At 37.8% G+C, this 15,526-nt stretch overlaps 1 protein-coding gene across 1 annotated transcript; it reads right to left on the bottom strand.

Moving 5' to 3' along the window:
- Positions 1 to 10,487: 10,487 nt before the first annotated feature.
- Positions 10,488 to 14,257, bottom strand: LOC117793876 (long-chain-fatty-acid--CoA ligase 4-like). The gene is made up of 2 exons (XM_034634308.1): positions 13,456 to 14,257; positions 10,488 to 12,026 (listed from the first exon to the last, which is right to left on the bottom strand). The coding sequence occupies exons 1-2, from the start codon at positions 14,240 to 14,242 to the stop codon at positions 10,684 to 10,686; spliced, it is 2,130 nt and encodes a 709-aa protein (XP_034490199.1). The 5' UTR covers positions 14,243 to 14,257; the 3' UTR covers positions 10,488 to 10,683.
- Positions 14,258 to 15,526: the final 1,269 nt, after the last annotated feature.

The raw sequence follows: 15,526 nt of genomic DNA on the forward strand, positions 1-15,526 counted from the left end.
AAATAAATAATAATCTTACGAAAAAAAAGAGACAAAAAAAAGAAGTAAAACAACTTAATTACTACTGCAATAATTATTTGGCTGGCATGTCCTTTCGTGTCCTGGTCTGTTGAGAGGCTGTATAAATTCGTCGTTGTCGCTGTCCGCCTGCGGCTTCCTCTCGATGTCCTTGCGATTTATCTTTTTAAGCCGAAAACATTATTTTCTTTATCGTTCGCATTGCTGGCAAATCTGCACAATTAACACACTTTATGTGGCACACTGTGGTAAGGATGGTAAGGGTGGTCAGGGTGGTAAGAGGGCAGGCCCATTTATCCAAAGAGTGGGAGTGGTCTGTCAGCAAATAGCAAAGTTTTGACCAGCCAAATCTCAGCGGCACACAGGCAATGACAATGCGACAGCTGATGAAGTCAATGCCATGGATAATTATGCTGATGAACTTGACGAGCTTCGAGAGGGGAACTGCGTACTGTGAACTGTGAACTGAGAGTTGGACCCAGTGATGCATTGCCTCATTAACGTAAAGTCCACGCGCCTATTCTTGGGCAACCCTAGGCCTATTACTGCGCCCGAGTCTGAATCTGAATCGGGCTCTGAATCTGGAATTGGGACTGGGACTTGGTCTACTTGTCGGCTTGGGCACAATTGACACGCATGTCCCATGAAACCAAAAAGTGTCTTTTAATTTGAACTCGTATTTCTTTTTACACTCTTCCTCTTCCTCTTCCTTGTCTCCGCTTTGGCTCATCAAAGGCCACGTGAATTGAACTTATTAAGCCGCTTTCATTTTTAATTGTGCGGACGTTGTTTTTGTCGGTCTTCTATTTGCCTGTCACAAAAAATTTTCAAAATCATTCAGCTGCCAACATAAATTGCGCTGTTCCTTTTTTCGTCCAACATCCCACTTCACATCCTGCCCTCATTGGAACTCTTAGTACCACCCAGCCAAGTGCAATCAATCACGCAAAATTTAATTAAAAATTTAATTTGTTTCTGATGAGACTTAAGTCCTTATACGCGCTAAAGCGCCAAAGCAACCGCAACGCCAAGATATGAAATCTTCGAATCAAGAGTTCATCATAATAACAATTTGATTTTTCATCTTATGAGTATTTCAATAATTAAACATATTCTTGTGCAGTTGATTTTAAACTCAAGACAATAAAGTTTTGGTTTGTTCTAGCGTTGTACATAAATCTGAAATATAATCGATGGTACGATAATCGTTTCAAGAAAAATAATATCGTTGTTTTTTTTATTTTTTTTGATATATATTCTTTGAAAAATAAATTAATCTATGTTTTTAAGTTAAAAAAAAAATGGAAGTTTGATTTAAGATCAACGATTACTAATAAATAAAAACAATTAATTAATAATTTTACTAACTTATGATAAGAAATGCCACACTGCGAAATACCCTGCAGCAAGATCAAGACCAGGAGGCATAGCAGACCCCATAAGGTATATATTGGTATATACATTGGCAGTATTCTTGATCAGTATCAACAGCAAAGTTAATTTAGTCTTGTCTTAATGTCTTTTCGTTTGTCTTGTGACGTCCTGACCGGCTTTGGGCATAGGGTATTCTACCGTCGAGTGCGCTCGTTTTTTTTTTTTTTTTTATAAATACAACATTTTTAATTGAAGTCGCATTCCCGTTGTCAGTTTGTCAATTGTTGCTCAAACTGCGAAACATTTTTCGTTCAATTTGATTTTTCTTTTTAATTTGACAGCATCAACATTTAATTGTTGACAGCTTCAGAAGCTTTGCTAAACAGCGAACTGAGTGGGGGGGAATTTGGGGGATATTAAAGTGAGTGGTGCTGTCCGCCGGACTGACTGAAGGAAGCAATAAATTGGAATGGCTATTGCTAAGTATGCTTAAATTGGGGCCATGCGACAGTTACACACATAAATCATAAAAATTATGTTTATCACCGTTTGTGAGTGTGTGGGAGTGTGTGTGTGAGTGTGTTGGAGTATGAGTGCATGTTGGTAGCATAACCATCCGTCAAAGATGTTTAAGTGTTTCTCTATGTTAATACCTCTGCCAGACGTTGCATGCATATATACTTATATACATATCTACATATAAATGTGTGTCTGTAAGTGTGTGCGTGTGTGTGCATGCAACCTGCTATTGCACCGTCAAAACTGCATACATACACACACTTTTACACACATTCAGCGATAGTCAGGGAGATTCGCATACGCAGATACTCACGGACACTCACTTGACACTCACTATCCAAGGGACCCCAAGGAATTTTCGAGTGCTATTTACATCTACGAGTACTGCAGCGCGCTGCTTCAATGTATATGTGTATGTGTATGTGTCTCTGTGTGCTTGTGCGCCTGTATGTCGCCTGCTAATGCTATGTGCCTGGCCAGCACATTTGTCACACATTGTGCTGCCATTTAAGCAGTTTGCCATTTACCAGTATTACCAGCGACAACAACTCCTTTGGCCCCGTCCACCTTACCTGCCAACCTGCCACCCTGCCAACCTGCCAACCTGCCACCCTTCTCCAGCCATCCTTCACCACTTTTCAACTTTCTCCCACTTTCCACCACTTTCTGTTCTGGCTTAAATAAATGCACTGCAAGCAGCTGTCGTTAAAGTGTTGCCAAGATGTTTGGCAAGTTGGCGATCTGGCAACGCCTGTAACATACAACAACAACAAATGGATAAGTAAGTGTAAGTTCCACTTGAACAGTGCTGCCAACTTGTTTCGATTAAGCATTTAGCCAAATAGTTACACGTTGTTTTCTTCAAGTGTAGTTTCATTGCCACTGTCTATCGCATCATCCAAATCCCACAAATACACTTAGATGCACACACTCGCACACACACACACACACACACACTAGTTTTGAGTGCTGAGCTCAGTTCCCGTTGCATTCTCCCAGACTCACTTGAAATGTTGTCAGTGCACTTAAACATCTTAAGCTTCATGTGCAATGCAGTCGATTCGGCCTACTTATCCACACACACACACACACACAAACACACACACAGATACACACACACACATAGATGCCTCTTGGTTATGTTTGTGTTTCCGTCTTTGGTGTTGTTTTATTATCGCGTTCTGTCTGCCAAAAATTCTGTTGATTGGGGTGAATGAAGAGCAGACTGAGGAGGACACAAGTTCAAAAGTCAACTAAACAGCTGACGTCATAGGCAACATCATTATTGTCACACTTAACTGCGACACTTTCAAGTGCAACTGCAACTTGTCGGTTTGTTCAAGTGCCACATGCAAAATGTCAACGTGCAACATTTGCGCTGACAGTCATGAGCGTAGTGTTCGATTGTAGCAAAGGGAGAGCGCAAAGCGCACAGTGGGGTATAATTCCAAAAATGATTATTAAATTTCCTGAAAAAAATTTATTACATTAAGAATATTTATTTGATACTGAAGTGACTTCTGCTGCTCTGGCTATATTGTTAGTTTAAGATTCATTTCTAAGCTATAACTATTAAAATAAATAATTAAATTTAATAATGAATGAAGGAATACAATTTGAAAATTTTATTTCAAAGTAAGAAATAAAATAAAAAGATACGTTCCGTTTGATTGAATAAATAGATTGTGTGTTGTCTGAATAAAAACTTTTAGTGCAATCTAGCTTCAAAATGTACCTGTATATTGTATATTATATATGATATAATATTTTTTGCATTTTTATTTGCCATACCGTTAGTTTTGATTGTTGGGAATAACATATTGAGTTATTATTTTAACTTTATTTTGTAGATATTCAAAGATAAAATATATTTTAAAAAATAAATAAATTATATGTGGTTCCATTTTTAAGTTTTTTATAAGAGCAGAATTTTAGAGTGTTAAGGAATGCTAAGAACTCTCTGTTGTTTTTTTTTTTTTGAGTGTGGGATTGCTCCATTTCCCCTTGAAAACTGTAGCATCTAACGCTGACTGTAAATGACTTAAGTGCTTGGCATTTATCTAGGAAACGTGTTTTTCTCGTCCTACTCATGGTCTGTGGACATTGTTGTTGCCACACCTGTTAAGCGAGGGGAGATGGTGTTCAGGGTTGTAGCACTATTGGTTTATGGCAGGAGCTGACCAGAGTTGCCGCACTTTCGGATTATGGCGGGAGGGCATAGAGTACACGACAATTGTTTGCACATTAAAGTTGTTGAAGCAAAAGTTTTTACATCAAATTCATTTGGTCGCTTTTGTGGTGTAAGTGAATATCAATTGAATGTCAAATGACTTTTCAACTTTTGACCGCTTAAAAAAATGAAAACAATGATTGTAATAATAATAATAATAGGAGAAGTAGAAAGTAGACAAGAAATGCAATGGAAATTCGAAGAATCTTTTGTATTTGTGAGTGAGCCGTTTATTGTTTGCTTTTACTTTTGCGATTTTAAATATCTTTTGCAGCTGCCTGACTGAAGCCAAATGAATAATGAAACTTTCTTTGGACTTGTCTCTATTGTGTTGGCGACTTGTGACAAAGATAGAGTGAGAAAGAGAGAGGGAGAGAGAGAGCGATTGATTGTATGAAAACTTCTTCATAAATGCCAATCAAAATCAAGTTTAGTTGTGCCTCTACTTCTGGCCGTGTCAGTTGTTATCGCTGCCTAATGGCTTGACACACAATTTAAAGTAAGTCCTTGGTACTCCTCCTTGTCCTTCTCCTTCTCCTCTACATACACATTACACGTGCTCGATCTTTGCTCACAAATGTACTGCAAAGATTTATTTAGCTATTGTCTCGACTTCAGCTTCGACTCGACTCGACTCGACTCATTAATGGTCAGTGTGGGAGACGGCCTGCCATTTTCCAAATAATTACACATTTACATTTTCATAGACAATTTCTGCGCAATCATGAAATCAACTTCATTTCACTTCTCCTACTCGTAAATAAAGTCAACACGGCTCTTGCAGTGGGCGGTTGCCAGAACCGGAAGTCAATGCTGGACCCTCTCTCTCTCACTTTCGCTCCCATTCCCATTCCCAGTCCCCTCAGCATGTGAATGTGGCTGTCAATGTGGGTCTGGGTCTGGTTCTGGGTCTGGGTCATTGCGGCTGCCGTTATCTAGGCAGCGTTTGCCGTTGATGTTGATGGCTATCTTTAAAAAGACATAAATCATTCGGTGGATGGAGTATGGCGACTCTATATATATATATATATATATATATAGGCGTGTATATAGTAGGTGTATATGCGTATTGGACATTTTGGTCTAGCGTCTCGTCCGGTTGTTGTAATTAATCATGGACCAAGGCGCTGACTTAATTTTTCTTTCCTTTGCATATTGTTTGGCACTTTTGCGTTGTTCTTACCATTTCGAACTGCAATTTGCTGGCACAGTACTCGTTGTTCTGCTTGTTGTTTCAATTTGTGTAGTTATACTGTCTGCTCCTGCTGCTGGTATACAATTGCTTGTCCTTTTGCTGTCCCGAAACCAACGGCCTTTGTATAGCTGCCTAACATTACGTATACGCAACATATGCAGCTATTTAATCCCAAAATGTTTGCTCCAACCGAGTGAATCGAACCAAAAGAGTACTCTATTTTAGTCATTGAATAGACAAATTCATTTTATTTCGTACAACTAAACTAAAATCGAGGCTCAAACTACATTATAACTCATGTAAAATGTCACTCGAATTTTTTCAATTGAGTCCTCTTTTAGGCAAACTTAACGTATCTCACCGAAAATCAATCAAGCTTGTTAATTTTAACATTTCAGTTATTATAATATTTATTATTCCTATTTCATTAGGCTGTCTTTAAATATGCCAAATACTTATTAGTTAGCATGGCTTTAATTAAATACTTTTCTTCAATAATTTGGTAAAGTATTGACAAGAAAATCTTTAAATATAATCTAAGTATAAATGGAAGAAGGCGTTTTTAATATCTTGGAGCTGTGTGACATTTGTTGCAAGGAATGTGCTGCAGCTTGATAATTGTTTAATTTGCTGGACAATGTGGATTGCCACAAAGAAAGCCAGAGAATTCTTGACAGCGGACGAGTGAGAGTTGGAGAGAAAGAAAGATATGTTTTTGATGCATATTTTGTAATATGCATTCAAATTTCAAGCTTAATTAAATTCCGTTTGGCCAGCAGCAAGAACCGCAAAATGTTATTGCAATTGCAATTGAAGGGTCCAAGTGAGTGACTAGGCGACCGCAAATACTTGGCATGTGTTGCTCTTAAATGCCACCCACAATAATAGTGACCCACACACACACACACACACACACACGCATACACATACAAGCACGCCCGTACATAACATGCATAAGCAATTAATTATTTAAAGCCTAATAATCAGACGGTGCTGTTGCTTGTTGTTTGTCGTCCTCTCCTCTCTTCCTATTCTCTATGGCTTCAACCCGCCTGAGATCCTAAAACACATGCGATTACAATTAAAACTTACAAGGCGTCGAAATGAACACACACACACGTACACACACACACACACACATGTGTGAGGCAATTGAAGTTGTGGTACGCCCATTGCCAAAATGTTCAGCTCTCCCCTTTTGTTGTTGTTATTGTTGCAAGTTTATGAGCCGCACCGCCCGTTACATACGTCATGCGGCCATTTTGTGTTCAGTTTGCAGCAAAAGAAGCTGCCACATTACGAGCGATGGCAGTTTGGGCAGCGGGGGGAGAAGGCAACAACATTTCTGCTTATTGTTATGAGTGAGCAAGCGAGCAACCGACCAAGCGACCAATTATGTTGCACACACACAGCATGTTAGAGGGAGACAGACAGACAGACAGACAGCGAGAGAGAGAAAGAGAAATGAGAGACAAAAGTGTGAAGAGCTGGGAAGAAGCGGGCTGAAAGGGAGATTCACTGAAGATTTCAAGCGAGTGGCAATAATTTCCAAACGGCGTCCCATTTAATGTCTACAAACAATTAGAACTTATTTTTATTCTGTGTTTCGGTGCGGTTTCTGTGTGCGGGTGCCCCCCACCCCCTCTGTTCCTGCCTCTGCCCACCCCTCTACACCCACCATTCCCTCCTGCTGTTTGCTAACGCCGCTTTAATTTAACAACCTCGGGCCACCCTGAACCAACAACAGCACCCGTTACTTCCTCCTACCTCCTCCTATCCCTGCCCTTCGGCCCGGTCACAGGCAATCCTCCTACAGATGCGACTCTCGCTCATTTGTGCCATGTCCGCCAGCAGCCTCATTAGTCCTGCTCCTGCGCCCAAAGTTGCCCGTTCTAAAAGCAAAAGCAATTCAAAACAACCATTTTTTTCCTCTTGTTTTTCGTTTTTTTTTTTCGCTTGCTTTTTCTACTATATTTTTTTTTTTTTTTTTTTTTTTGCAATTTATGCTTCTGCTAGTTTGTTGTTGTTCTTGTCGCGTGTTGCCTCTGTGTGTACGCTGCGCGCAGTGGGCAGTTCTAGTTATTAGTTGCCTTGGAAAAGTATTCCATAAAGTTATCATCAACAAATAAGCTCTTAAATAGCACGAAAAATTCATTCAGCTTTTGACAAAATGCCACAAGGAAGTACAACAAGCTTGTCTTTTATGGTCTGATTCATGTTTTAATTAAGGTTCAAGACCAAAGATACGCCTTTGAACTTAATCAAATAACATAAAAATATATAACATTTAATTAGAGACTTTGAACAAAAATAATCAAATTTTGATTAACTGATTACAAATATTTCTTGTTAATTGTTTCAAATTTTCTTTAAAAAATTTAATTCAATTTAATGCAATTTTATTCACAAGACTAATAAGAAAATGCTTGTTAAATTTTATTTTGTTACAATTAAAAAATTTTCATTGAACATTTTAATTTCTTAAGCATATACTATATTTTAAATTTATAAGTAACATTAGAAGTTAAAAAATATATAACATTTAATTAGAGACTTTGAGCATAAATAATCAAATTTTGATTAACTGATTACAAATATTTCTTGTTAATTGTTTTAAATTTTCTTTTAAAAATTTAATTCAATTTAATGCAATTTTATTCACAAGACTAATAAGAAAATGGTTGTTAAATTTTATTTTGTTACAATTAAAAAATTTTCATTGAGCATTTTAATTTCTTAAGCAACTACTATATTTTAAATTTATAAGTAACATAGGAAGTTTAAAATAGAAAAAGTGTTCCTAAACTTTTATATGGGTCTATTCAGACATTTCCGAGAAGAATTATAACAAAAGATACTTAAATTAGCATTGCACTTTCAGTTTCAACTGGAAATTTAAAGCAACTAAAGGACTCGATTGAAATGATTATAGCTCATTCGCCAACAACTAAAAGAACGGAGTTAGGAGAATGGAGCAGAGAAGCGAGAAGAGCAAAAGTCACCGCAACAAGGCATGTAATACCCTTGATACCCGAGAGAGCATTACCTGGCCTGGTCGATATGTTCATACATACGTGTGTATATATGTATGTATGTGTGGTGAGGCTACCAAATACGTGATAAAAATTATGGTACATACTATACATGCAACTTGTAAGCTATAAATCTTCGATTTATTGCAAAATAATTAAAATTAATGAGCAAAAATTGAAAATACGCACGTGTCGAGTCTCCATAATTATATACACTTTTCTATATGAATATATACATATATACACATGAAGTTCTGCTCATGTGTGTGTGTGTGTGTGTGTGTATAGGTGACATACAAATATTAAAACCATAAACTTGGTCAATTGGTAAGCATTATAAATTGTGAGTATACCTGAAATAAGTCTGTTGTGGTGAGCTAAACATTTAAAGCGTTAGAAGATGGGATATATGGGTTAAGGGGAATTAATTTACGAGAAGGCAGGAGAGTGAGGGTTATCTATGCAAAGGCGAAAGAGCATTTCACGCGTTGCATGCTCGCTGTAATTGCTATAAATATGCGTGCTATATGAACGCACTTCCGTTTCCGGCAGCAGCAAAATGGCGTCTCACATATGATGGGCGAGGGAGGAGCAGGACTTGGCAACATATTTACTGTTATGCTAGGTTTTTAATTGCGCAAGCACGAGCACTGGCATGTGGCTTACCTTGTGCTCTTTCTCTCTTTCTCTCCTTCTCTCCTTCTCTCTCTGTCTCACACTTCATTCCACTGCCTTTTTCACTCTGCATATTGTGGTTATGTTGAGCTAATGACGCTGGCATATTTTATCAGCACGGTCGGCGTGTTCTTTTGGCATCTCAGTTTTCTCGCACACACTTGTGTGTAATACGAGTATCCAATTTGCTCAGGCATACATATATTTGCAATTCAATTTAATGACATACATAGACGACAAGCCAAAATATAACTCTCAAATTTTTCTTTTGTTTTTTACAATTTTTAGTTTTTATTATTCGACATTGTCAACGCACAAAAGCGTCTTTCAGCATTTAATTTACTATTTATTTAAACAAATAAACTGAAATGTGTAGTATTAAGCTGCTAAAAAAGTTTATAAAAGCTCTTAAAAAAGATTTGCAGGTATTAGATACATGTGTGTACAAAATAGACCAATATAGAAATCAAAGATATACATTTTGATATTGGCACAACTCCGTATAGAATATATCATAGTCAACTATTAAATTCATAGACTATTAATTGCATAGATTAATCACAACTAATTATGTAAAAATGTTGTAATCAAATGGCGCAACAATATATAAAATTAAACTTTTTTTCTTGATAAGTATGTGTATTTGATGTGTATTTTGGGTACTTTAAACCAATGAAAGAGTATCTCTCAACCAATAGCTTTCGATCAGATCGATATTGAAAGTCGCTGTTGTTTGGGTTCATTAATTGAATTTACTGCCAACTGCAGCTGCAACTTACATATTGCAATCTGTAACAGTATTCAATATATCAATTGGCGACTGTAAATTTTGTAAATTCCAATAAATTCGCTGCACACACAACGCATTTAATTTGTTTTGCATTGAACTCAATTACAAATGCAACATGGGTGTAAAAACTTTATAACTGCCAAGGGGTTAAAGTGTTCATACAGAAGGGGAGGGGTAAGTGTCAAGGGGTTGTGAATACTTGTCATCTTTTGTGGGAACTCAAATCTGCAATTGACATTTTTCTAAGAATGTGGTCAAATGATTTATGCATTCCTCACAACAAAATAAGCGATGATAAATAATACTCCTCACTTCTTTTGAGCTGACTAAATGAGTGATATGAATATTAATTGGACTTAAGAATTGATTCATATACAGTATAGTGTGCTGTTTTGTTGTTGAACTTCAAACAAAAATGTGAAATAAAATGTTTATGGTTTTAGCGAATACTCTTGTTAATGATCAAGATCAAGATTAGTGGATGGATTTTAACTATCTGAGAAGTAATTAATAAAAATAATTGTTCTAGATTTATTATTCAAATTAATATCATAATTATTGCGGTACCTGATTCTAAGTCTAAGGGGCTCTTTTCTAGGGACTCTTTCAGTTATCAGCTATTTTTAAATTTGTATGTAAAGATGGTTGGAAATTAATGTAAACAAATACATACGTATAATTTTTATCATACATAAATCATACAGAAATTAGTTAGGAAGTGTAATATTTTAGGTAAAACAAAAGTAGAGCAGGCAAATTTTATATATAAAAAAAAAAAAAAACTATATGTGTGTCTAGAAATACTTAAAAGAATTTTCATCGTTTCAGCGTTGAAAGCTTGGATTCACGTTCATGAAGCGTACATGCGGTTGATATCCTTTTGGTATCGGCTCTGGATATTCTTGCGTTTCAGCTTAAAGGCAGCTGTGACGAGACCCATGTCCGGGGACCACACCTCATTGCAGAGCGTTACGGCCATGGGGACTTCGAACTTTTGCAGTTTGCGTTTGCTGGCATGCTCGGCGATTTCCTTGAGTATGGCTTTCTCCATGATTTGGGAGGAGCAGAGCTCCTGGAACGATTTGTCGCAGACGCCAATGCTGGCGGCCAGTTGGAGGAGCTGATGCTGATCGGGCACGACAAGGGCTACTGTGAATCGTTTCGTGGAATCGCCATAAACATATATGTTCTCAATGATGCTGCATGTCTTGAGCTCCGTTTCGACTTTGCCCAGGGACACATATTCGCCGGCTTGCAGCTTGACAAGATCCTTTTTGCGATCAATGATCTTTAGTACGCCATCAGCTTGGATTTCGCCAATGTCATCGGTCCTAAACCAGCGTCGTCCGTCCTCCACAAAGAAGTCCTCGTTGGTCTTGGATGGCAGATTGTAGTAGCCCACGGAAACGCAATCACCACCGATCAGGATCTCTCCCTGGGGAAAGGGTTTGTTGGAGATACGATAGTTGCCCTCCTCCCAGTTGACCAAACGTATATCGCAAATGGTCAGAGGACCGCCAGTCCGTCCATAGGTCATGTCAGCTGTATCCATGGCAGTAGCTGCTGAGCTGGTCTCAGTCAGGCCATAACCCTGAATTAGGTTCAGGCAGAGGCACGTCTTGATCTGCTCGTGAGTTTCGGCTGAAAGCGGCGCCCCGCCAGACAAAATGAGACGAACCTTGCCTCCCAACAAATTGGCCACCTTCTTGAATACGAACAAGTCAGTCAGAGGTGTCTGGAAGCCACGATTTATCCACTTGACCTTGTACTGATAGAGCAGCTCAAAGATCGATTTCTGGAAGGTAGAACCTGTGTTCACCTTGTCGTAGATGCCCTTCGAGATGCGATCGAGTATCAACGGCACCGAAGTCATGCACGTTGGCTTCAACACAGAGGCATCTCCCCTGCATCCTCGCTTGATCTTGGTGCTCGAATCGATGAGGGTCAAGGGTGTCGAGTAGCCAATCGAGATGCCCGTCATCAGGCAGACACTCTCCGCCAGCAGTTCGAAAACGTGTGCAAGTGGGAGAAAGCCGATCAGGACGTCATCTGGATATATACTAACCATATCACAAAAGCCCTTCATGCTCGCAATGCAATTCTTGTGTGATAACATCACGCCCTTCGGAGTACCGGTTGAACCGGATGTGTACATTATGATGGCAATATCATCTCCTTTTGGTGGCACGTTCTCTGTAAATATAAATATAGAAGTTGTATTACTTCAATCAATCTAATTAACAGCCATATTTGATGTTATCATATCTCTAATAATATCAAGGCTGAAAGCCATCAAAATTTCGATAAAGGTTCGGTTCGGCAGTTCGAACCATAGAGCAAGACATCGGTTCGGTTCACGAATTGGTTTATATATCCCCTGAACTCAAGGTTTGGGTTCGTGCAAAAAAATATTTTTATTGATTTAATAAAAATTTTTTTATTAAAAATCAAGCTCTGATGATTATTAAAATTTATTTGAATATTTAAATATGACTTATTTAAATCCGAAGTCTCAAATAACTGTGTAATATTAGAAAACCATTAAATGTATTAAACTATTTTTATTTTCGAGCCGAAGCTTTTATTTTGAAAGCGGTTCGGCTTAGGTTCGGGTTCGCAAAGTAAATAATTTTTAGAGATCGGTTCATGATCAGGTTCAAGCTGCTTAAAAACCAGAACCCAACCAGTTCTTCGAGGTTAGGTTCAGAAGCGGTTTGCAGCCTTGAATAATATACATGTGTTTTTCTATATTCTGCTATTTTTATCTATTTACTTTTAATTAATCCTCTAATCTTCGATTAACTGAAATTAAAGTTTTATACCTTTAATTACTTTCCTATTGTTTGTTGAGTTAATCGATTATATGTATCTTAAGTATTTTTTAACTTTTTGAGTTTTTATTTAACTTTCAGCTGATATCTTCCTATCTATATTTCATTTATTTACATTGAAATTACATTTTTCTTAAATATCACTAGATTTATGCCTGGTTTTTATAAGATTAAAACTAATAATCTTTTTACTATCAATCGGATTTTGCATTTCTGTTTCAAGTGCTCTTCAAATACCTCGATTTTCAATACTTATAAGTCTTATAGCCTATTTCCACGACAGCACATTTGGCTCATTCGACGCCATTTTCATCATTCGGCCCGAATGTGGACTTCATTTCAGTACAAAATCTGAATGATCATTTTGGCTCATTCAAATTGAATGAGAAGATATTTTGTCAATCGCCCCGGCGAATTTCATTATTTTTTTTATCGAACGCCCGATAAAAAAATAATGAAATTCGCCGGGGCGAATGGCAAAAAATCTTAGCATTCATTATGAATGAGCCAAAATGATCTTATCGATAAACTGGTGAAAAAAAAGCAATTATCACCCAAACCAGCTGTTTTCTTCTATAAAAATAAATATTAAAATGTTGTTATTGTCAGTTGTTCACAGAAACCGAACAGCTGATTTGCTTTGGGTGAATATCAAATGTCTTAACAGTTTCACATTTGGTCGTGGAAAGCCAAATATGAGCCACATTCAAATGTGGCAAATGTGAGTGGTCGTGGAAGAAGCCTATTTTTTTTATTATTTTATCCGTCACTCTTAAATTTGTTCAACTTACCACATTTGCTGTAGCTTCCATTTTTAACAACTTTTGTGAATGGCAAAATTTTGACCCGATTATCTTCCGTGAATTCCGTGGTTGGTGTCTTATGTAACTGGTCCTCCATGTAGATGATTGTGTTTATATTAGGGCAGTTGGGAAGTATGGTCTTAAACTTGGGCAGTAGATCGTGCGATGTAATGACTGTGGTCACTTCCGTTTCGGCGATACAGTGGGCCACACCATCGTCACCCAGCGTGGCATAGACTGTGACAATGGGCATGGACTGTTTAAAGCATCCATGGGCGGCAATCAACCACTCGGCGCGAGTCTCTGCGAATATGACGATTTTTTGGCGTGCAGGTTGGCCCAGCTCCCGAAGTCCACGTCCAAAGTAGTTGGCCATTCGGTCCGTCTCGAGGTAGCTCTTCCATTTGTAGTCACCCATGTTATATTTCTTGAAGATGCGTCCGTTCGGCTGTGGTTCGTCCTCCTCGCTGATAATCTGTCGTGTGCCCAGGCATTGTTTGCTGGAATATGTCTTCGCCACATAGTTTAGCACCTTCTCCAGCGTATCAATGTTCTCCTGCAGCATTTTCACATGAACCGATCTTGGTGGCTCCGTTGTTCGGTATGTCAACGCATCTCTATTACTCTTGATGATCCTTGCCTTCACACGCTTCGAGTCCTGCCCAGCTTTCCATGGTGCCTGTAATATAAAATATATGGGTAGCGTTACAATGTCGAATATAAACAACAACGCTTTGATGGGAACCAGTGCGCACTGTACCCAAAAGCTCAACATATTTTCATAGTTTTGTTTTTGAGACAGATTAAAATGTGTATATGTATAAAGTTTTCCCCTTTTTGAACTTGATACTACAAAAAATGGTTCCTATAATCATCAGTTTGCTAGTCAAACAAAAAAGCGAACCGATCAATTCAAATATTATAATTTATATCAAATAAAAACGCTTTAGATACTCTGTGAAGAGTTCGTCACATATAGTACACGTATGATATTTTTATGATTTTATGAAGAGAGAATAATTACTAAGAGTATAATACCAAGAATTATATACTTATGTTTAATTAATTTGGTTTACTGAGAATATTATTCTTATTTGTATATTATTAAAAAAAAAGTAATCAAAAGAGGGTTTGCTAAATGAAAACAACTCGGTCAAGTAAGCTATAAATAGCCTTGAATTACAAAATATTGGATAAGATTATGTTTATTTCTCAAAATGTAAGCAAAATAAAAAATTAACAAATAAAAAAAAATACAAGAAGTGGATGATTTACTGACAAATGATGTTCAATCTTAAGTCCTAAACAAATAAATATCTTTCCCCTCTTCGTCTCTTCGTCTTTCCACTGCTGGGCCCCTTCGCTTTGTAGCCGACAGCAAATTATGTGACGTTCCGTGAAAGAAAAAGAAACTTTCAAGCAACTCCCATAAGTATGCAATACATTTTGCTGTCTCCTGTATATTTCTGTCTCGGGCTTTAAAGCAGTAAAATAATGAAATGGCGCTCAATACTGACACACACATACACACACACACACACACACACACACACACAAGTACACGTACAGCATCCACATCCAAAGCGACTGCTTTGTGTTATAAACAAATTCACACATTTCGAAATTCGATATTCGAAAAGTGCCGAAGCAACTTCGTGATGCTCTCTTATATGCCAAAGAGAAAGCGACTCACTTTCACTTGCTTTCTCTTAGTTCTCGAGCTTTCTCTTCCGCAGCGCAAATAATGCCAGAAGCAGAGGAACAGGAAATTGGTCGGCAACGAACTGCGTGCGAACTGTTTGTTGACAAGCCAAAAATACACGCATTCACACACACACACACACACATAGAGAGAGAGAGAGAGAGAGAGTGAGAGAGAAAGAGGGGGAATTATGTCAAGTGAGGAAAACACCACATGCTAATCAAATTTCACATTAGCGATTGTTTTTATTCGCGTTTTTCGACTACATTTAGTTGATCCAACTTTCGACTTGTTTGCCAATTGCAATTATCGCCACGTCGCGTCGCGTCGCGTCGCTAACAATGCCAACAAATGTCT

Source organism: Drosophila innubila, chromosome X, assembly GCF_004354385.1.
Source record: "Drosophila innubila isolate TH190305 chromosome X, UK_Dinn_1.0, whole genome shotgun sequence".
In the NCBI taxonomy this organism is placed as follows: domain Eukaryota; kingdom Metazoa; phylum Arthropoda; class Insecta; order Diptera; family Drosophilidae; genus Drosophila; species Drosophila innubila.

Bases quoted from the DNA above. Each gene is read 5' to 3' on its own strand.
- LOC117793876 (XM_034634308.1), bottom strand. From the start codon at position 14,242: ATGTTGAGCTTTTGGGTACAGTGCGCACTGGTTCCCATCAAAGCGTTG. The intron at 12,027-13,455 runs GTAAGTTGAACA...TTATATTTACAG, and splicing joins TGGAAGCTACAGCAAATGTG to AGAACGTGCCACCAAAAGGA.